The sequence below is a fragment of the Aricia agestis genome, chromosome 15 (assembly GCF_905147365.1).
Source record: "Aricia agestis chromosome 15, ilAriAges1.1, whole genome shotgun sequence".
NCBI lineage: Eukaryota > Metazoa > Arthropoda > Insecta > Lepidoptera > Lycaenidae > Aricia > Aricia agestis.
In genome coordinates, this window is record NC_056420.1 from 14,675,379 (window position 1) to 14,699,227 (window position 23,849).

Consider the following 23,849-nt stretch of genomic DNA (forward strand, 5'->3'; position numbering starts at 1 on the left):
CATCGCACGCCTTCAATCTAATTGTCAAATAAACTGTTCAATAAAATTAAACCGTGATATTGCACAATACAATTGATCGTCTAGGGGCCGGCTAAGACATGACACTTCGATAACAATTTATCAACATCTCGGCACTCGGAAACGATCGCTAGCAACTGATAAATGCGAAGACATCTGCGGCGGCGGGAACTAATATCTGTGAAATGGCCAACGCGGCAACTGTAATGGGCAATGGCGTCCGACAATTTGATATTACTTTACTATTGAAGTTTCATTGAGATAAACTATTGTCATTACTTTGGCTTGTAATCGTCTTCGTTATCTTCTTCGTAATTAATAATGTTTTCTAATTTTACTACTTGGAAAATTTACGCTTATAATTCGAAATCAAAAATCATGGGATTTGACATTAGGCATCATCGCTAAGTTACATGTTAATTATTATGCTATCCTATTAATTTTCAGCGGAATAACTAAAACATTTTGACTAGGAACCCAGAACATGCTCTCTGTTGTCAGTAGATAAAATAAATATAAATTAACGCCTTTAGGCTGGCAAACGCAAAATTTAACTGATATTTTGTAGTAGTAAATACTGACCTGATTTTACCACTTACTGACTGACTGACTGGGCGTTTAAGTGCTGCCCTGAGTCTGACTATTAACTCACGCCTGACCAGCGCCCTAACGAGGCTGTTTTACAACCATTACATAAATATTAAAATATACTGGAAACCCAGTTCCAAATGCCCATTGGCTCGTAAAATTCTGATTTATATAAAAAATGCGCTGCATATTTTATTGCCTGTATAATATTTTCCTCCTTATTTATAAAAGCATCTACGCTTTAATATAATCATATTATTATTATGATTATACACACATTATATACTGATACCATTTTTTAAGCCACTTTCCTATATATAAAACATATTATATTGGACGTGGAAAAACTAGGCTATCCACAACATATCTGAGAGATAGAGTATGGAGTATCTGTCAGATATGTTGTGGATAGCCTATCCGGAACTTATCAGGAAGTGGCAAAACAGGCCCTAAGTACCTGTTTCACCGAGTGGTAAATAAGTGCTGATAAGTGTTGGATAGGCTATCCACAACTCATCTGACAGATAGACTATAGAGTATCAGCTATCAGATAAGTTGTGCCTAGGACCTAGGTTACAAAATATACTAATACACACTGACTTAACACCAACTGACACCAATGAGTTATCACAATCATGCAACTAACCTTGCTGTCCGAGTCATCAAAATATGTCAATCAAGTAGCCAGTATCTCTCTCACACTTGTTCCTTTCTCCCCAGCGTACCTGGAACCGTACATAGTGCCGGCGTCGCTGGAGCAGCTGCTGGTGGCGAGCGACGTGGTGGGCAATATCCGGTTCTCCCACCCCACGCTGTACGTGTTCCCCGGCGGACAGGGCGACGCCGCGCTATTCGGCATCAACGGATTTAACATGCTCGGTAAGTTGTTTACACCCTGTTACCCTAATATAAATGTATTTTAATTCCAATAATGAAACACAGAAAATATATAAAGTGTATGGAAGCAGGTGCCAAGTTAATTTTCCATATTATGTTCATTCTGCAATAGTATTCCCGTTAGCTAATAGTAAAAGCTAGAATAATCGATTACAAAAATACGTAGTTCAACTTAAATTAAAAATTTAAGGCGAGGCCAGTTCGCGGATTCTGGGAAAAGACTGATTTAGAATTAAAAATATTATGTAGAATTCTCTTACACTAAAATTGGTGTAGACTCAAAAAGGAACAAAGTAACAAAATAATCGAACAGAAATGACATGGTAATTCTGTAAAAAAATCTTGAATATCACCATAAAAATACACTTCAAATTCGAACATCTCGTAATTTTCAATGACAATGACATGATTTTTTTACAAAAAGGATAGCTTTTTTATAGTTATAACAAAAAACCGATTATTTTATTTTAAATAAATGATTCGGTCATTAAAAAATAAAATAAAATGTATAATTTTCTCCTATTTCGCCCTATTAAAGACGCGGCGAGCGTCGTAACCGCCACTGCACAAGGCGCGCTGATATGAATGTTATTTTAATGTCCTTTACGTCGACATTCGTACTGACAGACATCGACCTGCTAATTTTAGGGACTACCTGGCCTTAATTCAAAACTCCTCGTTCAAAGGAAATCAGCTTTCCTTGAGACAGGTCGAGGAGGCAGATGACAAGTTTTTTGTGTTATTTTTATAAGCCATTCTATAATGTAACATGTATTTAATATTATGAAGGGGAAGGGGAATAGGCACTCGTGATTTGTCCTTCAGAACCGCCAAGCTAGATAAATTAATATAGGACACAGGACATTGGCAAAAACACTGTAAGTTAATTTTCAACGTAGCAGATTTAATTGTTTACATAAAAAGGCCGAAACCCGCTTCATTCAATTTATTATAAGTACTTAATTCTATAATGCTAGGATTATAAAATACAATAACCAGTAGATTAATAAACTTAACAAACAAATCATAATTATTGAAGTTCGCAGTAAATATTCAAGAAAAAACTTCAAGTTAATCCGTAGAGCACTCGTCTGGAGGGATATGTATGGCAATTGGCAGTCCGCCAACACTCACCCCAGTCTCCAGACGATTGAAATGCTGCCCCGGCAACAGTCTAGAGCCAATCGATTCATGAAGTAGGCTTTGTTTGATATAGCATTTTAGTCTAAGCGATAAGTTGAGAATGGCGAAATATAGAGATAAGAGTCATAAAAATACTTGCGATAGCTCATTATATCCTAAGATCCGACCGTAAAATTCTGCAGGAATCGTTTTTTTTGATCAAATATATTTTAAAATAATCTTTAGAATGTATAGAATGGATCAATGTTGGGTTGCCTTGTTAAAAGTAGCCGCAAGTACCTCTAATTAAGTTGAATGTTCATGAGATAAATGCATAAATTTGCATGTATCTTTTTTTTTTTTAATTGCAATAGTTATAAGCAAAGTAGGTTGCAAAAAAAAAGGTATTAGGTTTTTTGTTAAAAACTCCGAAACTATTAACATTCAAGAAATTAAAAAAAAAAGATTCTTAAAGAAGAGGAAATTTCCATGAAAAAATCCAACTCCCGGAATTCTATCTCTATTATTTATAATTTTAATTTAACGCTGAAAGTAAGCCTCCGCGCGGCATTTTTTCAAAACCGAGCACGTCACACTGATTATTTTTTTAAAGGTATTAAATATGAATTTAAAATTTTCAAAAACTTATGGTGTATTCCGAACACTTCAAAGAATTTGCTTCCGTTGGGAATTTAACTTAAAGTTAATTTTTAAAGCAACCTAATTTGCTTATAACTTTTGCAATTTTTTGTGTGCTAATACACGCTTCCAATACATTTTTCTAGACGTCTTCCCGAATCTAATGAGCTATCGCACGTATTTTAATGACCCTTATCTCTATATTTCGCCATTCTCAACTTATCGCTTAGACTATTTCATATGAAAGATGCTGACGCCTAAGTATAAAACAGCTGATTTTTATTTTATGTTGGAAAGTTGCTGCCATGTAGAAAGTTGCTTTGTTGTAGTGTCTCGAAGACAAAATAAATGTTGACCTTGTAATATTATAATAATTTATACTACTAGTTACTTTTTTGATTTATTTTATTGGGTAGAAGAAAAGTGAAGCTAAAATGAAACCCAATGAAATAAGCTTAATATTCAAATCATCTTAATAAATATTTTTTACAAAACAACTACCAATTTCGTGGCGGGTTATCTATTCCCTAAACCAGATTAAAAATATGGCAACAATAGAAGTTATTAACGCCATCTGTTGTTGGTGCGGTGTAATTAACGTCCAAACGTAACAACGGGCAATTTGTCTGGCGGCGGACAATACCGGGCAAAACGACGACGCCGCGAGCGGAGCTGGCTCCGAGCCAACTGTAGGGGTGTGCTTGAGACTTTATTATAAGCTTTTTTTTCACTTTTATGTGACGTATCGTTTTTTTTTACATGATTTTGCTGTTGCTAACGTCTTGAACCACCAGAGAAATCGATGTTGTGGAGGTTACTTAAAGGGCCCATTCATGGCAGGTAGGATAGTGAATGGGCCACTTAACCCTTAATTCGACCCTAAATAGCGGGCTATACGTTTACTTTAAAAAATTCTAGCTCGTAAATTATTCTATATTTTAATAAGGTTTCTGTATTGCACTATTAAAAATCTATTCTAATTTTTATAAAAAATAAAATTTTATACGTTTTTATAGAAAAGTAATATAAAAAATCGAAAAGTGTGAACTAAAGTCGATGGTTTGCAGGATACGTTTTTAGGGTTCCGTAGCCAAATGGCATATGGATAGGTCTTAAAATCATATTGAGGTTTGTCATGTCATTTTTTTCTAACTTGAATAGTTTGCGAGAGAGACTCTTCCAAAGTGCTAAAATGTGTGTCCCCCCCCTCTAACTTCTAAAGTAGGGGCACGATAAGTCTAAAAATAATATATGATGTACATTACTATAAAAACTACCAACGAAAATTGGTTTGAACGAAATCTAGCAAGTAGTTTTTTTATACGTCATAAATGGTAAACCTTAAATTAATTTTCATTAAATCAACTGAAATATAAAAATAAATCAAAATCCTTTTAATTTCATTAAAATAAACCTTATTACTGCTGCGGAACCCTTCATGGGCGAGTCCAACTCGCACTTGGCCGGTTTTTTAAATAATGTTATTTAAGATATTTATAATGGTCTAAGTTACACTTTAGCAATAGTTATTAATTGTCAACTATCTGAATCATGCGACTGAATAATAATTTGGACAAATCTGCTTTCATAACTCATATCTATAATTATGCCTAATGTATAATCGGCTAAACTATACGTTTAGCCGATTATAAATACATTACCGCTTTCCCTGAAATCACACTACGTAATTCTATGTATAGCGGGTTTCACCTCGTCGAATTAAAGGTGAAGTTGGGACTATCATCCTGGAAATTTTGTCAACTGCTGCAGCTGGAGCTGTTGGACTTATTAGACTTATACTTCGTCCATGGTCTTCATTATACCTAATATTTCGACATTTGGTCTCAGATTTGATAATATCTATGGGAAAATTGTTCGGTCCCTTCAGTCTTAGCTTACTTTTGTACTGGTTTATGAAAAATATTTTGGTTATTCTAGGAATTTTACATTTCTACCCATTCTAAGCTCTTGTAAGAGCTTAGAATGGGTAGAAATGTAAAATTTTCTTTTCCTCATTGAGTGAGATGTAGCTTACTGAAAAAAAGTTTTTCTGATATTCCTAATTTTGTAAAAATGGTAAATTGCTAGTTTGAGGCATTTCTTTTTAGTTCTCATTGATTTTTTTACAAACAAATACGTGAAAGGCCTTTTAAAGTCCCAGAAGTATAGCTGGACACGATAATTGACCTTTATTTACAAATAAAATTTAATTAATTGACCTTTACTGTCTAGATGAAAACCCTCACCAACCACCTTGACTAAAGCACTTTTAGTAGGCACTTAGATGGCTACTAAATGGGTTTTTGATATAATATTACTTTTTCTAATCTTTATCCTCCGTTTCGTTAGGTATATGACTCTATTATAGATCATGAAACATTGTGTTAGAGCTTTCAAAGTTTCTGTCATTACTGCACTTTTACCAACCAGCCATAAGCAAGTAATATAGCTGTATTTTATTGAAATTTATTTTTTTTTACAGTTCAGGACCTTAAAGGCGTCTTCTAAATGCTTTCTGAAATCAGCCAGTTGATAAATACTTTTACTCGAAGCTTTAGAAGCTTTCATCCGTGAATGCTCTTAGTAGTCAAATTTTGATTCATTTTAAAATCCATAAAGGAAACCTCCAATTTGTAGAAAATTACGTTTGAAATTAAGTCTATAATGTAGCTACTACTCTCTGTGGACATTTAACACCCTAAAAAAGGTCACTTATAATTATCTTTTGCAGATACTTATAACTACCCCTATGTTTCATCCCCAATAAATGTCACTGCTTAGCCAAATCAATATAACAAGCTAAAGAAACAGCTATTATTTGTCCTAACTTAGCCTTAAAACCAATTAATTCTTTTAAATAAATGTAATGTGCTATAAATCAGCGTTGCATAGCGGGCTATACGTATATATTGGAAGGGTGTTTTGTAGGAACCCGGCAATGTATAATATACTATACTATCATTTTCTCGAAAATTGTCAAATAGGGACTTTTTTTTATATTTTTCTGTACGTCTTTAGACACTAAAGGAAAGGTATATCAACAAAAAAAATTAAAAGTCGCGAGTAAAATTTCCGTCGAATTGAGGGTTAAAGCCAATAATAAAAAGAAATAAAACAAATAAATAAAATAAATAAATAAATAAAATAAAGCCTATATAACCTAATCTGGAGAGAAATTAGGACTGTTTGGGCACTCTTGTCTTTTCAACTTCAAGAGGATTTAAAATAATAATGTATAATAAAATCAAGCAGACCACAGACTTACAAATAAACAAACAATATTTCTTTAAAAACTCATCGTAGGTAACACTCAACTCAACTCATCCATACTAGAAAAAAATACTATACCTACTAAGCTGCAGTTACATATTTTTCAGTCGATATTTTCAATTCTTGTATTTAAGTTAACACGCCAGCTATTATTTTTTCATCGACTTTGATCAAGTTGATGAACGTTTGGCGTGATGCCAGCGAACTTGATTCTGTTTGTAGATGGTTATTGTTTTATTCCGAATGGAATCCAAAGTGATTTAATGGCGTCACAGCGCGGCGATTAATATTTATTATGCTTTCATTTTGTGTTTTAAATAGTAAACAAAAGAACACTGTAAAAGGATTTAGAAAATTCGAGTTAAAATCAGAACACTGTTTTTCTTTTACTTTTAAAAAGTAAGCAAGAGCGATTTGTTGCCCTGTCCAATTTTATAATAGCGTGAGTTTTTTCAAATATGTATACTTATTGTATAATTATATTTTAAACACGCCTCGAAAATTGTATATTTAAAAAATTATTGATACGTGGGAGAGCCATGCTTCGGCACGAATGGGCTGGTTCGACCGGAGAAATACCACGTTCTCACAGAAAACCGGCGTGAAACAGCGCTTGCGCTGTGTTTCGCCGAGTGAGTGAGTTCACCGGAGGCCCAATCCTCTACCCTATTCCCTTCCCTACCTTCCCTTATTCCCTTCCCTTCCCTACCCTCCCTTATTCCCTTCCCTTCCCTACTCTCCCCTATTACCCTATTCCGTCTTAAAAGGCCGGCAACGCACTTGCAGCTCTTCTGATGCTGCGAGTGTCCATGGGCGACGGAAGTTACTTTCCATCAGGTGAGCCGTTTGCTCGTTTGCCCCTTTATTTCATAAAAAAAAAAAACAGTAATCAAATCTTTCATTTAAAATAACATTAAGTGAACAATAATTTGTCTAAAAAGACTTTAACCGTGCCTTAATAATGGACCGTTTACGTAATTTTATCGGCAGTTTAGAATGTCGACAATGAATTGAGACATTCGCCATTTTGCGAGTAAACAGCCGCCCCGGTGGTATCTGATCCAATTTATTTTTCAATCACGCGGCGCGCAGTTTTTACAATGTTTGGCGAAGATTTTAACTGCGCCGATTGTGCTGTAATATTTCACCCGTAAACTTTGTTATATTTTACTAAACCCTTTTTCGATCAACTTTGATTCAGAGTTATTTAAATATTGATCCGTAATTGCTTATAATGTAAGTATTTGCTTAATGGTACAATGGTTCCACATTTATATCTATACATCTATACATCTATACATACATATAAATAAAATTGGAGTGTCTGTTTGTAATATTGAAAGAACCGTTTTTTACTAGATGCATATGAATCTATATAGGGTACATACACCAAAACAACATTTTTTACAATTTTTGTCTGTATGTCTGTCTGTCTGTCTGTCTGTTTGATCCGGCTAATCTTTTTTTGGCACATAGCTGATGTAGTAAGGCATAACTTAGGCTACTTTTTAACCGACTCCCGAAAAGGAGAAGGATATATTTCACTTTTTTTATATTGGTTCGCGGACAGCTCCGTCGTTTGTAGACCGATTTCCAAAATTATTTTGTTGTTGTATGAGATGTAGCCCGAATTTGGTAACATGATCACAAAAGTGGTGATCTGATGATGCAATCCATAAGAAATCGACAGGACTCCTTAAAATTTATATGGAACCATAATATAGTGATTTTACGTTTTCCTGAAAGATTTTAAGCTTAAACTACCAAAAAATAAGAATTTGCGCCGAAGTACACCCTGGTTCCGAAGGTGCTGTACAGAACTCTTGAATCCTTATAGATAAATGTTCGGCAATGTTGGCGTTGTTTTAACAACTAAAAGCATATTATTATGTCAATGTGTCAATAATACTAATCATCATCATCACTTTAATTATGCCATGAATCACCACATTACTATCAAAAATCTTGCCTTTGATTATATTATTGTTCCACCATTTGTTGACTAATTTTCAAAACTCTTTTGTTGCTATTTAGTGTTTACTGTTTAAAGAGGTACAATAATCCGAATTTGGTACAATCCTTACGAAAGTGGTGATCTGATACTGAAATATAGAGTGAGATATAGAGGGAACTGCTGGATATTTTTTGGGACACACATAGACGCGTCAACTATTTCTGTATTCAATTTTCATAATTTTTTTACCCCTTAGCAGCTAACTTTAGCGCAATAATTCCTATGTCTACCGCTTTTTTGCAGATCTAGATTAAATGAATTAAAAAGCATTAGTATTCATGAATATTCTGTACTCAGTATTTCTGTTCTCAGTCCTCATTATTTTGAAGTCGGTATCAACTACCAGCTAACCTAATCGCCAGTTCTATGACAAAATATATCTGCAACTTATATGACTGGTACCGAATTCAAATCATGAAGATTGAGAACAGAAATACTGAGTACAGAACATGAATTATTAATTAATTAGTTCTTTTAAGAAAATTACTATTGTTGGAAGTCGGTTTCAATTTTTGTTTAAAAATTTACTCGTATTCGTTATCCTTAAGATTTTCTATACAGTACTGGCGTTTTTATCTACAACTTTAGGTTCATGAAACGTGATCAGATCAAGTACTTAACAAGATCCCAATTTTACTATTTGGGTAAGGAAGGGGAAAAATTCTCTCTTTTCTTTTTTATCACATTTTGCTGACGCGGACCAAGTCGCGGGCAACAGCTAGTATATATATATATATATATATATATATATATATATATATATATATATATATATATATATATATATATATATATATATATATATATATATATATATATATATATATATACACACACTGGCAAAATTAGCGGAACATAGGTAAAAAGGGCCAAAACTTGAACTCAAGTGGGTCGGGCTGTCTGAAAGCCTTTTTTATAGCTTCTAAGCTCATTCAAGAAATAAAATATTGAACAAAACTGGCAAGTTGACAGGTTTTTATAGCAATTATGCCCTAATAAGTGTTTTTCGATTATTGACGTTGTAAGTGTTCCTGATAAGAATGGCGTTTTAGCGGGGTGAAAGCACGGTGAAAGGTATGCTCAGCTCATTTGATTGTTTGGTTTTTGGAAGAACACATTGCTTAGATACAAAATTAGTGATTTCCCAGCATCTGCGACAGCTAGAGCTGTAACCACGATAGAGAAAGGTCACACCTACCGTTCGGTCAGTCAGGCCTTAGGTGTGTCGGCTTCCGTGGTTCATCGTAACTTTCAACGCTTCAGAGAGACTGGATCTTACGTTCGGAGACGAGAACAAGGCAGACATCGGGTGACAATGGTTCAGGATGACCATTTTGTAAGGAAACAAAACTTAAGAAATCGACCTCAAACTGCTATGCAGACACGAAACCTGTCGGAACAGGTCCAAGATGAACTTGTAAGTGATTGTACAGTAAGAAGAAGATTCAAAGAAGTTAAATTAAACTCAAAAGTGCCAGCAAGGGCACCAAAACTTGAGACAGGACACCGAAGAGCCAGGCTAAGATTTGCGCGTGAACATCAAAATTAGACAAGTGAGTGAAATCTTGTGCTGTACAGTGATGGGAGCAAATTCTGTGTACATTGTATTGACAGGCGATAAAGAATGTGGATAAATCATAAGGAAAGCTACAGGCCATCAAACTTACCGGAAACAGTGGCCTATGATGCAGGCTTCGTAATGGTTTGGAGTTGCATATGATTTGGAGCCCGCATGGAGCTGATGATTATAGATGATGGTACTTTGACAGTACAGGGCTATAGCACCGACATCCTGGAACTGCATGGTGTGCCTTTTACACAGTTTTAGGTAGTAATTTCAATTTTATGTGCGTCCATAGAGTAAGAAAATCGGGCATTATTACCTAAACGATGCTGGCGTAGCCCAGGTGGAGAGGCCAGCGTCGTCTACGGATGTGGATCCGATTGAAGACGTGTGGCACATCAATGGGTGAACGGTACGAGTTAAAACTCCAGCTCCAAAATGTGTCCAGGAGCTCGAGTTGGCGCTAGTGGAGGAGTAGGAGAATATCCCACAGGAAATGATTGACAATTAAAATGCAAGCATGGAATGGCGTATCCAGGCCCTCTTGAGATCCATAGAAGGCATTACACGCTTTTAACATGGCATTTCTTTAATAAAAATGGAGAATTTATCTTAAAAACTTACTACTGAAATTTCAAAGATTTTCTTAATTTTTTGATTTTTGCTGATTTTTTCTATTTTTCACGTTTTTATGCCCTAAATTTATATAAAATTTATTTTTTAATAATCAATTAGTAAATAAATAAATAAATATATAAAAATCAGTGAATAATTAAAAAAAAATTGAAAATGTTGTTATGTTCCTCTAATTTTGCCGGTGTGTTTATATATAAACTATAAATTAATAACATGGATTATTATACTATGGAGGGCTCTAGATTACAAGTATCAGGAACATAATATTATGCGCAACATTAGGCTCAATAATTTATACCAGCGCGGAATGGAATGGAAGCGAGTTTTTGCAACGCGACAGTACTTACATTAAATAACAAATTAAATATTATGAGCCAAAAAATTGGACGCTCGTCTTCCGCAAAATTCCCGTGAATTCTCCGGTGCCAATTCGCTCGCGAAATTGGCGCTTCCATTCCGTTCCATTCCGCGGCGGTATAAATTGAGCCTTAGAATTTAGAAGTTTTCAAGAGTAACTCCTCCCTCCGGTGCTGCGACTGCCTGAATTGCGCCAATCACTATCATCATTCGGAAACAAACAGGGTCGTTTCCGGGTCCATTTTAAACCCTAACTAAAAAAGAGTTGTTATAAGCTTGACGCATCTGTCCGGGTTATGTGAAACTTACGAGACTCTTTCACGTTTCAGTGGACGGCGGCTTCTCGCGCAAGGCGTGCTGGTGGGACTTCGCCCGGCACCTCGACCGCCTCGACGCCGTTCTCTTCACCCGGCTGAACAACTGCTCGCTGGCCGGCATGGCCGCGGTGCTGCGCCGCAAGGCCACCGCCAGCGTCTACCCCCAGATCGGACACTTCTTCTGCAACCTCGAGGTGGGTGGAGCGAGACGGACGATCGTTCCCTCTTTCTGTATTTTTTTTTTTTTTTTTTTATGAAATACTGGGGCAAACGAGCAAACGGGTCACCTGATGGAAAGCAACTTCCGTCGCCCATGGACACTCGCAGCATCAGAAGAGCTGCAAGTGCGTTGCCGGCCTTTTAAGAGTGAGAGAATAGGGTAATAGGGGAGGGTAGGGAAGGGAATAGGGTAGGGGATTGAGCCTCCGGTAAACTCACTCACTCGGCGAAACACAGCGCAAGCGCTGTTTGACGCCGGTTTTCTGTGAGAACGTGGTATTTCTCCGGTCGAGCCGGCCCATTCGTGCCGAAGCATGGCTCTCCCACGTATAAACGTAGTCTCGATGCGGTGCTCGCTGGCCAGCATAGTATTTAAAGAGCGAGAAAGTTCTATGAGTTCAACATAATCGTACTGGATGGCGCAGGAAGATTGCATGCATGCATCTCGAATGATCCGATCATAAGATAAATAGATAAATTAAAATCGTGGGATAAGTAATTTGTTTTTTGACCACCAACGATTCTATCACGGACTAATTAATGATATACAAACGTAATACTGTAGTATAACTTAATTATAATCTAATGAGTGAAGGTCGATGTTAAGTGAATCAAAACGTATGGCTTCTGATAGACACATACAGTTGGCTACAGGCAGCCTGCGATTTCAGATACTGTAATTCAAATCAAATCATATAAAACAAAATATGTTTTTCGTTTTGTGCCTTTTAAATTTTAATGCTGTGTTTCGTGGTTTCCGTAAATAAACAAAAAAGTTTTAAAACGATTATATGCTACTTTGCGGTGCGGAATTCTGTTGAGACTTGTGTTACCGTACTCGTATAAATATAATATAATATCGAAGAAACTGTTACAGTAAAGTTTCATGTTGAAGATAAAATTTATTACTTAGGTAACTGATTTGTGACACTTTAAATATGGTAAGCAAATATTCATATTATGTAATTATATTCCATGGATTAACTTTTTATCAAACGTAACATAATTATTAGTTCCCGTCACGCAAAACGAATTTGATCAAATTAAACATTATAAAATGATAACTGAAGACGTGAGTGGATAAATCAAAAGAAAGTGTATTTTATATATAGCTAGATATATACATAGCCAGATGATGAAGTAGATAACTTACAATGTTTGTTTAAATTAAAAGTTAATTTATCCACTTAATCCACTCATAACATTTTAAACTTTCGCGTTGCATTATAATTAAACTTTTTAATCGGGACTTAACGCGACTTATTTAAGTAGTAATGCTACTACGAGTACATACTTTTTCTCGACGTTTCGGCCGTGTTGCAACGGCCGTGGTCACGAGGGGACTGCAGGAGCGCGACGTCTTCGTTTGCACCGGGCGGTCGGTTCTACGACTACCCTCGAATTCGAGGGGTAGAAAACGAACGAAGACGTCGCGCTCCTGCAGTCCCCTCGTGACCACGGCCGTTGCAACACGGCCGAAACGTCGAGAAAAAGTATGTACTCGTAGTAGCATTACTACTTAAATAAGTCGCGTTAAGTCCCGATTAAAAAGTTTAATTAATCCACTCATATCTTCAACTACTTTTTTTTTATGAGATAAGGGGGCAAACGAGCAAACGGGTCACCTGATAGAAAGCAACTTCCGTCGCCCATGGATACTCGCAGCATCAGAAGTTGTGCGTTGTCGGCCTTTTAAGAGGGAATAGGGAAGGGTAGGGATGGGAAGGGAAGGGAATAAGGGAGGGTAGGGAAGGGAATAGGGAAGGGGATTGGGCCTCCAGTAAACTCACTCACTCGGCGAAACACAGCGCAAGCGCTGTTTCACGCCGGTTTTCTGTGAGAACGTGGTATTTCTCCGGTCGAGCCGGCCCATTCGTGCCGAAGCATGGCTCTCCCACATACTACCATGTGCACGTTGTATATTTTGTCACCTAACCCTTTACGTAAAGGGCTGGGTAACGTAATTTAATCACTATTCAGGCAAACCTATGTAGACCTGTATCACGTCCTCCACCGTACGTGATACCTACAGGTGATACAGGTCAATTTCTACATAGGTTTAAAAAAAAGAATTTTATATTTGATTACAATTTTATATAAAAAAATACCTTTACGTTTCAGGAGCGGCGCTCGGCCGGCAGCAGCGACGAGGACAAAGACGCGGACCCGCTGCTGGTGTCGCTGCTGCAGGGCGGACACGACCTGGTGGCCGACCTGCGCCGCCTCAACCTCCGCCCGCAGCACTGCTACCGGAGCCCCGAACCCGTCAACCTGTACCACAAAGTTGGACACGGTAATATCTCATTTTTGGAACCAAGTTCCTTATCGTGCATTGCGAAAGGGAGAGAGACGGAAAAAATTAAGACCAAAAGTTATAACAACACTTTTTGCTATAGTTATAAGCCGTGTTTCTCTGTCTTTCTCTCTTATAGAAAGCAAGCCAGTTATATTCGTTCCATCCGGGTGTGTCGTGACCCCTCTTAAGTTTTTTATTTATTTATTAAGGGCGTTTTACCCGCCCGCGCGTGGATCTGATCCTACTGGTTCTAGTTTAATGGGGGTTTTGATATTCAATTTGCAATCAGGTACCGCTAGTCGCTATATAGTCTGAGGGTATATCGTGTCAAATAAGCATCAATACCTACAGTGTAGTACAGTACCTACAGACATGATAGACCCTAAGGCTACATAGCGGCACCTGGTGGCAAATGGAATATCAAAAATCCTCATTCTAATCGTGTTTACTTACGCGTCATATTGCAATAATATTTAAAATACTACCCTTTTTTATTATCTCGAGTATTTCCTAGTTCCTAATACTTTTTATTTTTATTTTCAGGAACACTGGATATGTACGTGCTAAATCCGTCCAAAGATTCTAAATATGTTCGTGAATTTTTGAAAAGGTGGCACAACAGTGAACAAAAACTTTTTGAAGGTGCTAGTATATCGGGACAATTCAATTTCCCAGTGCCGAATTTAGTGTCCATATGTGCGTTGCTCGTCTGGCGGCCCGCCAATCCCGACGACACGATTACTAGAATAATGTTCCCGGGGTCTACGCCTCAACATAAAATATTCGAGGGCTTAGAGAAATTGAGACATTTAGAATTCCTTCAACATCCGACGTATACTGGTCGTGAAATGAACGCTGCGAGTGTTCCTCAAACGACAGCCCCCGCCGCCACTAAAACGACGAAGCCGATTCCATCGAAAACGAGTAGAGAAAAAATAATTTCCGAGAAAAGAGACGAAAAAGGTGAAGCCGATATCCCTCAGCCTAAGTATCCTACGAAAGATGAAACGGATTCAAAGAATATTATAGATAATAAGTTATTGAGTGAATTAGTAGAGGGTGAAGATAAAAAAATCGAGTCAGTTCTTCAGGACGCGATCACCGCCAGAATTGAAACAAAAGTCGATGAAAGCCTCGCTCAATATGATAGTATTGTCAATGGGTTACCGAAAAAAAGGGAAACCCAGAAGAAAATTGTAGATAAAAAGACTAAACGTGTAGATAGGTCGGACGATAATAAAGATGTATTAAATAAAACAGTTGAATCTAAGAAAATTGACTCGGAAATGAAAACAAAAACGGAAAACAAAAAGAAAACGGAAAAAACTAAAACTGAATCTATGACCAAAAGTAAAGTAACTCACAGAATATCTAGTAAAATTATAGACAAAAAAATAAATTTGATTGATAAAAGAAATGAAGACGATAAAAAGTCTCCTCCTTCGACCCCAAAAAAACAAGTTGAAGCAAAGCCATTGACTGTCGTTACAAAAGATAAAATAAAAACCAAAACACGAAAACTAAGTCCTGGAAGTACACCAGCCAAAAGCACCAAAGAAGCGAATAACCGAAGAGTAGTGGAATCTAAATTTAAACAACCATCTCCAAAGCGTGATATCTCACAAAAAATAGCGGACAAAAAAGAAATAAAGGCCAAACGTGAGCCCATTTCACGTCGTCCAAGGCCAATAGGCTCCCCAACTAAAGGTGTTAAAACTGCTAAGAGTCCTACAAAATCAGTTAAAGCAATAAAAGCAGATACATCAAAACTTAAAGGATTACAACGAGTTAATTACGAAGATATTTTACGAGAAGCAAAGAAGTCTGATGAAGAAACTTCTAAATCACTTGACGATATAAAGCAGCAAGAGCTGGATGAAAGAGAAGAACAAGAAATAGTTAGAGAAATTGAAGCCGTATTTAACAGAGATAGCGAAGCTGAAGAAAAAGTTGAGTATGTCGGTAGATCCGATATTGAAAAAATAACGTGTCTTCTTGATGATGTAAAAACTGAAACGACTGCTGATGGTGAATTTGAAGAAGAATACCTTATAATTGAAAAAGAAGAAGTTGAACAATACACTGGTGAGGACATATTGCATGAGAAGTTCAGCCATGAAGAGGAATCGCAAAAACATGTGAAAGAAAAGGAAGAATCGGAAAAGAAAAAGGATAACGAGGAGACTATAAAAACGACTATAGATAAAGGTAGTAAGGACAAAATAGAAGTTGACCCTACTAAAGATACAAAGGAGAAAGAAAGTAAAGACTTTGATTCAAAAGAACATTCTATTAGCGTTGAAGAAAAACAAGATGTGAGCAGTGAAAAGAAAACATCTGATAGCAAAAGTGGTATTATTAAACCAAAAGATTCTTTAGAAAATATTGTTCAAGAATCGCAGCCCGATGAAAAGGTATCAACAACAATTGAATCTGGAGCAACAACTGCTCCCACCCTACCGGAAGATGAGCGCATCACGTTAGATGATATAAAAGAAGATCAAGGTATAGAAGAAAAACATGATAATGAAATTACCAAAGAAACTGTTATTTACCCTACACAAGTAGATAAACAAAGACCTTTGACCTTTGAAAAAAAAATAAAACATGAAGCTATACCTCCTCATCTAAGGGATATTGTTAAAACTCCTGATGAAGTTGCTGACCTCCCGTTGCACGAAGAAGTTGATTACAGGTCTTATGATGACAAAAAAACTCCCTTAGAAGAGGACAACAAATTGAAGGGCTATCAAATTGATATAAATGTACCTAAGGACTTACCGCTTTCAGAAAAAAATGCACCTTCATTAGACATGAAAGCTATGCACGATAACATAGTAATAAAAACAGTGGAACGTCCTTCTCATGCCGAAGTTGTAACAGTAACACCAGGATCAGCTCCAGAATCACCGATGTACCAAGAACAAAATATTCAGTCTACTAAACATCCCGCAAAAGGCTTAGAAACTGTGGATGAATATGGATACGGTTCATTTACTGAAAAATTAAGAGAAACACATATAACAACCGTTGATTCTCCAATGAAAGACGATATTATAATTGTTGACGAAATTCAAACGATATCAGAAAAAATTCCATCAATACCGGAAGATGTGGAAACTGAAATCGAAGAAACGCAAAAGATAGAAGTGAGCAAACCACCTCTAAGTCCAAAAGAAGTAGAAAAAATCGTTTCAGATGTTGCAGAAGTCTTAAAGTCTGATAAAAGCTTAGATGAACTTATAGCTGAAAAGTCTCCAATGCTTTCAAAATCTCCCGAATTATTTACAAACATCATCGATACCCTAGCTAATCCTATAGAATCGACGAAAGTATTTTTGGAAAGTCAAAAAATTCACCACAAAGATGTATCGCCTGCAAAGTCAATACCATCGGAAGAAATAAGTGATATATCAGACAAAACTGTGCTCAGTAAACCGGCTGTTCAAGAAGATACTGATAAATCAATCAAGTCTTATGATAAGCAAGATGAAACCAAAAAAGATAAACAATTAAAAGTAACCTTAGAATCAGCGAAAACATTAGAAAAACTAGAAGAAAAAATGACAAGCCTTAGAAGCCAGGAAGCAATAGCAAAAGAAAGTAAAATTATTGAAAAAGATGAGAAACCGATAACATTAAAAATTGATCAAGATCTTATTAAAAAAGAAAGTGGTTTAAGCATGGATAGAAAGGATGACCAAAAACTTATAAAGCCTGATCTATGCGATGTTAGCATTACTAAAACTCAATTAGATACACCTAGTCCAGATTTGATCCAAGAAGCTACTGATTTATATGAACGTGATACAGCTAGTTCTCAACATGTATTAAAAAAGCGTTCTGCTGATCTCGAACAGACTCTTGACACAAGTAAAGAGAGCGAAGTTTGTATATTAGAAACTGTTGAAGAAAAGAAAAAAGAGTCAAAATCAATGATAAGTAGTTTTATGAACAAATTTGACGAAAAACTGACTAAGGCCAAAGGTTTGTTCACTCGAAAGACTGATAAAACTACCGAAGATGATGATGATTCAAAATCGCAACGTAAAGAAAGCATAGATCAAACATTATCACACCAAAGTTGTCTAAGTGATAAAGTAAAAGAAAAGTTATTACAATTGCATATTTCTGAACAAATTTATAATTCTTTTTATACCGACACTTTTTCAGTCATAGAATTAATTTATTCCCAAAAACTGCAAGCAGATGAAATGCTTAAAGGGTTTATATGTAATGATAAGCCTGAAGAAAATATTCAATCAAACACAGAAGAAATCAAAAAGAATAACATACTTTTTTTGAGAAATATAAAAATCGTGACAATAAAAACCACCTACACCAAGCGATATGGAATGGATACTCGAATACAAATAATAAAAATTATAGAAACTACTGACAAGCATCCAAATGGTAACGAAGAAACATCAGTTGTGGGTAATTTGTCGGTTACGGATGAGAAAGAATTAGATAATTTAAGTAAGTGGACCGTCAATGAAACAACAGATGAAAAAAAATATTCACACGATGAAAAAGTCATTGAACACGGAGTAGAAAAAACCCGAAATGTAAATAGTACGAAAATAACAACAATATTATCAACAAAAGAAAAAGGACAACTGAAATCCAAAACAAATGAAACCATTGTTTATAAAATGTATAACAGTCCTGAAACATTAACAGTAACAAAAATAAGCGTTGCAGATTATAATCCTCGAACGAAGATAGAATCAAATAAGAAGCTGATTCAACTCATAATATTCTCAATAACATCAACAGATAATGTTCCCGAAGAAGTACTTGATACAACATTGCCGATAGAGCAGTTAGACCAGGAAAGTAGAAAAGCAGTAAGTCCAGTAAAAGAAAAAATGCTTGAAATGATGACAACTGTCGAAACCCAACTAAGAGATAAGACTGAATCTAAAATAAGTATTCCAAGCAAAGATAAACAAGAAGACAAAAAGAAGTCGTTCAGCCCTGACGAATCAAGACAGGATATAAAGACTTCAATAAGCCCTACAGAACCAACACTGTTAGATAAACTGACAACAAAATATGACAAAACAGAACCAGAAGAAAATCTGAGCATTGAGAAGCTCGATAAAGTATCTGAAAAGAGTTTGAAAGAAAAAGATGAACAAGCACCTAGTCCAGTAATGTCAAACATGGACTTGAAAAAAGCTACAAGCCCTTTGGAATCAAAACCGCTAAGTTCACCGGTATCAAAAGACGAAAGGGAACTTAAAGTAGAACATCCTAGCAAAGACACTATAGATGAAATTCCTATTCAGACTGTGGAGGAAAAGGATGAAAAGACATCCAGTCCAGTAGACAAACTGATAGATGGCAAAGAATCTCCATTATCAGACCAGGCCGCAAAGAAATCTCCAAGCACTGTGGAATCAAAAACTTTCGAGGAACAAAAAGTAAAAGACCGAAAAGAACACAAAGAAGAACATCCGAGCAAGGACAAACCAGATGAAATTCCCATTAAAACTGTCGAGGAAAAAGATGAAAAGTCACCCAGTCCAGTTGACAAACTGAAAGAATCTCCATTGTTGGTCCAGGACTTGAAGAAGTCTTTAAGCCCTGTAGAATTAAAACAGGACGAAAAGGAACCCAAAGATGAACAACCGGACAAAGATAAATCAGATGAAATTCCCATTGAAATTGTGGAGGAAAAAGATCAAAAGACACCCAGTCCAGTAGACAAACTGAAAGATGGCAAAGAATCTCCATTGTCAGACCAGAACGTTAAGAAATCTCGAAGCCCTGTAGAATTAAAACATGTCGTTGAACCGAAACCAAAGGACGAAAAAGAACCCAAAAAAGAACATCCGAGTGAAGATAAACGAGATGAAATTCCCATTAAAACTGTGGACGAAAAGGATGAAAAGACACCTAGTCCAGTAGACAAACTGAAAGATGGAAAAGAATCTCCATTGTGGGACCAAGACTTAAAGAAGTCTTTAAGCCCTGTAGAAACAAAACCGGTCGATGAACTGAAACCAAAGGACGAAAAAGAAACAGGAGAAGAACATCCAAGCAAGGATAAACCATATGTAATTCCTATCAAAACTATGAAGGAAATAGATCAAAAGACACCCAGTCCAGTAGACGAACTGGAAGATAGCAAAGAATCTCCATTGTCAGGCCAGGATGTAAAGAAAAGTCCTGTACAATTAAAATCAGTTGATGAACTGAAACCAAAGGACGAAAAAGGAACAAAAGAAGAACATCCTACAAAGGACAAACCAGGTGAAATTCCTATTAAAATTGTAGAGGAAACGGATGACAAGACGCCAAGTCCAGACGACAAACTGAAAGATGGCAAAGAATCTCAATTGTTGGCCCAGGACTTAGAGAAGTCTTTAAGCCCTGTAGAATTAAAAATAGTCGATGAACCGAGAGCAAAGGACGAAATAGAACCCAAAGAAAAACATCCTACCAAAGACAAACCAGAGGAAATTCCCATCAAAACTATGGAGGAAAAGGATGAAAAGACGCCAAGTCCAGTAGACATACTAAAAGATGGCAAGGTATCTCCATCGCCAGACCAGGCCGTAAAGAAATCTCCAAGCCCTGTAGAATTAAAACCAGTTGAAGAACTGAAACCAAAGGATGAAAAAGAACCCAAAAAAGAACATCCGAGTGAAGATAAACAAGATGAAATTCTCATTAAAACTGTGGACGAAAAGGATGAAAAGACACCCAGTCCAGTAGACAAACTGAAAGATGGTAAAGATTCTCCGTTATTGGACCAGGATTTAAAGAAGTCTTTAAGCCCTGTAGAAATAAAACCAGTCGATGAACAAAAACCAAAGGACGATAAAGAAACAACAGAAGAACATCCAAGCAAGGACTGGCCAACTGAAATTCCCATTAAAAAAGTAGAGGAAAAAGATGAAAAAACACCCAGTCCAGAAGACAAACTGAAAGATGACAAGGAATTTTCACTGTCGGACCCGGACAAAAAGAAATCTCCAAGCCCTGTAGAATTAAAACCAATCGATGAACCGAAACCAATGGACGAAAAAGAAACAAAAGTAGAACCTCCAAGCAAGGACAAGCTAGATGCTCTTCCTGTGAAGACTGTAGACGAAAAAGACGAAAAAACACCCAGTCCATTAGACAATCTGAAAGATGGCAAAGAATATACATTGTGGGGCCAGGACTTAAAGAAGTCTTTAAGCCCTGTAGAAACAAAACCGGTCGTTGAACCAAAACAAAAGGACGATAAAGAAACAACAGAAGAACATCTAAGCAAGGACAAACCAACGGAAATTCCCATTAAAAAAGTAGAGGAAAAAGATGAAAAAACACCCAGTCCAGAAGACAAACTGAAAGATGACAAGGAATTTTCATTGTTAGACCCGGACAAAAAGAAATCTCCAAGCCCTGTAGAATTAAAACCAATCGATGAACCGAAATCAAAGGACGAAAAAGTAACAAAAGAAGAACAGCCAAGCACGGACAAGCTAATTGCTATTCCTGTGAAGACTGTGGACGAAAAGATACCTAGTCCTGAAGACAAACAGAAAGATGACAAAGAATCTCTATTGTCAGACCAGGACTTACAGATATCTTCAAGCACTATGGAATTAAAAATTCTCGAGGAACAAAAAGTAAGAGACCAAAGAGAAATCAAAGAGGAAACTCTGAGCCAGGGCAAACCAGATAAAATTCCCATTAAAACTGTGGAGCAAAAGGCTGAAAAAACACCCACTCCAATCGAAAAATTAAAAGATGGCGAAGAATCTCCATTGTTGAACCAGGACTTAAAGAAGTCTTTAAGCCCTGTAGAATTAAAAACGGTCGATGAAATGAAAGCAAAGAAAGAAAAAGAACCCAAAGAAGAACATCCTACCAAGGACAAACCAGAGGAAATTCCCATTAAAACTGTGGAGAAAACTGATGAAAAGATCCCAAGTCCTGTAGACAAACTAAAAGATAGCAAAGAATCTCCATTTTTGGACCAGGACGTTATAAAAACTGTGGGGGAAAAGGCTGATAAGATCCCTAGTTCAGTAGACAAACTGGAAGATGGCAAAGATTCTCCATTATTGGACCAAGATTTAAAGAAATCTCTTAGCCCTGTAGAATCAAAACCGGTCGATGAACCAAAACCTAGGGAAGAAAAAGAAATAAAAAAAGAACATCCAAGCAAGGGTGACCTAGATGCTCTTCCTGTGAAGACTGTGGACGAAAAAGATGAAAAGACACCCAGTCCAGTAGCCAAATTGAAAGACGGCAAAGAATCTCCATTGTCAGACAAGGACGTAAAGAAATCTCCAAGCCCTGTAGAAACTGTCGATGGACCGGAACCAAAGGACGAAATAGAATCCAAAGAAGAACATCTGAGTAAAGACAAATCAGATGAAATTCCCATTAAACCTGTGGAGGAAAAAGATCAAAAGACACCCAGTCCAGTAGATAAACTGAAAGACGGCGAAGAATCTCTATTGTCAGACCAAGATGTAAAGAAATCTCCAAGCCCTGTAGAATTACAACATGTCGATGAACTCAAACCAAAAGATGATAAAGAGCCCAAAGAAGAACATCCGAGCAAAGACAAGCCAAATGAAATTCCCATTAAAACTAAGGAGGAAAAGGATGAAAAGACACCCAGTCCTGTTGAAAAACTGAAAGATGGCAAAGAATCTCCATTGTCAGACCAGGATGTAACAAAATCTCCAAGCCCTGTAGAATTACAACATGTCGATGAACCCAAACCAAAAGATGATAAAGAACCCAAAGAAGAACATCCGAGCAAAGACAAGCCAGATGAAATTCCCATTAAAACTAAGGAGGAAAAGGATGAAAAGACACCCAGTCCTGTTGCAAAACTGAAAGATGGCAAAGAATCTCCATTGTTGGATCAGGAGTTAAAGAAGTCTTTAAGCCCTGTAGAATTAAAAACGGTCGATGAACTGAAAGCAAAGAAAGAAAAAGAACCCATAGAAGAACATCCTATCCAGGACAAACCAGAGGAAATTCCCATTAAAACTGTGGAGAAAACTGATGAAAAGATCCCAAGTCCTGTAGACAAACTAAAAGATAGCAAAGAATCTCCATTTTTGGACCAGGACGTTAAGAAATCTCCAAGCCCTGAAGAATTAAAACCAATCGATGAACCGAAACCAATTGACCAAAAAGAAACAGAAAAAGATCATCCAAGCAAGGACAAACCAGATGAAATTCCTATTAAAACTGTAGAGGGAATAGATCAAAAGACACCCAGTCCAGTAGACAAACTGAAAGACGGCGGAGAATCTCTATTGTCAGACCAGGATGTAAAGAAATCTCCGAGCCCTGTAGAAACAAAACATGTCGAGGAACCGAAACAAAAGGATGAAAAAGAACCAAAAGTAAAATATCCAAGCAAGGACAAACCAGGTGAAATTCCTATTAAAACTGTAGATGAAAGGGATGATAAGATCCCAAGTCCTGTAGACAAACTGAGAGATGAAAAAGATTCTCCATTGTTGGACAAGGACGTAAAGAAATCTCCAAGCCCTGAAGAATTAAAACCAATCGATGAACCGACACCAAAGGACGAAAAAGAAACAAAAGAAGAACATCCAAGAAAGGACAAATTAGATGAAATTCCTATAAAAACTGTGGAGAAAATAGACCAAAAGACACCTAGTCCAGTAGACAACTTGAAAGATGGCAAAGAATCTCCATTGTCAGACCAGGATGCAAAGAAATCTCCGAGCTTTGTAGAATTGAAACATGTCGATGAACCGAGACCAAAGGATGAAAAAGAACCAAAAGAAGAACTTCCAAGCAAGGACAAAACAGGTGAAATGTTTATTAAAACTATAGAGGAAAAGGATGAAAAGACGCCCAGTCCAGCCGACGAACTGAAAGATGGCAAAGAATCTCTATTGTCAGACCAGGATGTAA

At 36.7% G+C, this 23,849-nt stretch overlaps 1 protein-coding gene across 1 annotated transcript in view; it reads left to right on the forward strand.

The window, feature by feature from the left end:
- The window catches only part of LOC121734485 (microtubule-associated protein futsch-like), a 141,750-nt gene that overhangs the window by 97,540 nt on the left and 20,361 nt on the right, over window positions 1-23,849 (forward strand). Inside the window, exons 5-8 of the mRNA XM_042125098.1 lie at window positions 1,327-1,485; window positions 11,435-11,616; window positions 13,763-13,934; window positions 14,481-23,744. Coding sequence (XP_041981032.1) covers window positions 1,327-1,485; window positions 11,435-11,616; window positions 13,763-13,934; window positions 14,481-23,744 — 9,777 coding nt within the window. The remainder of the gene's footprint in view (window positions 1-1,326; window positions 1,486-11,434; window positions 11,617-13,762; window positions 13,935-14,480; window positions 23,745-23,849) is intronic.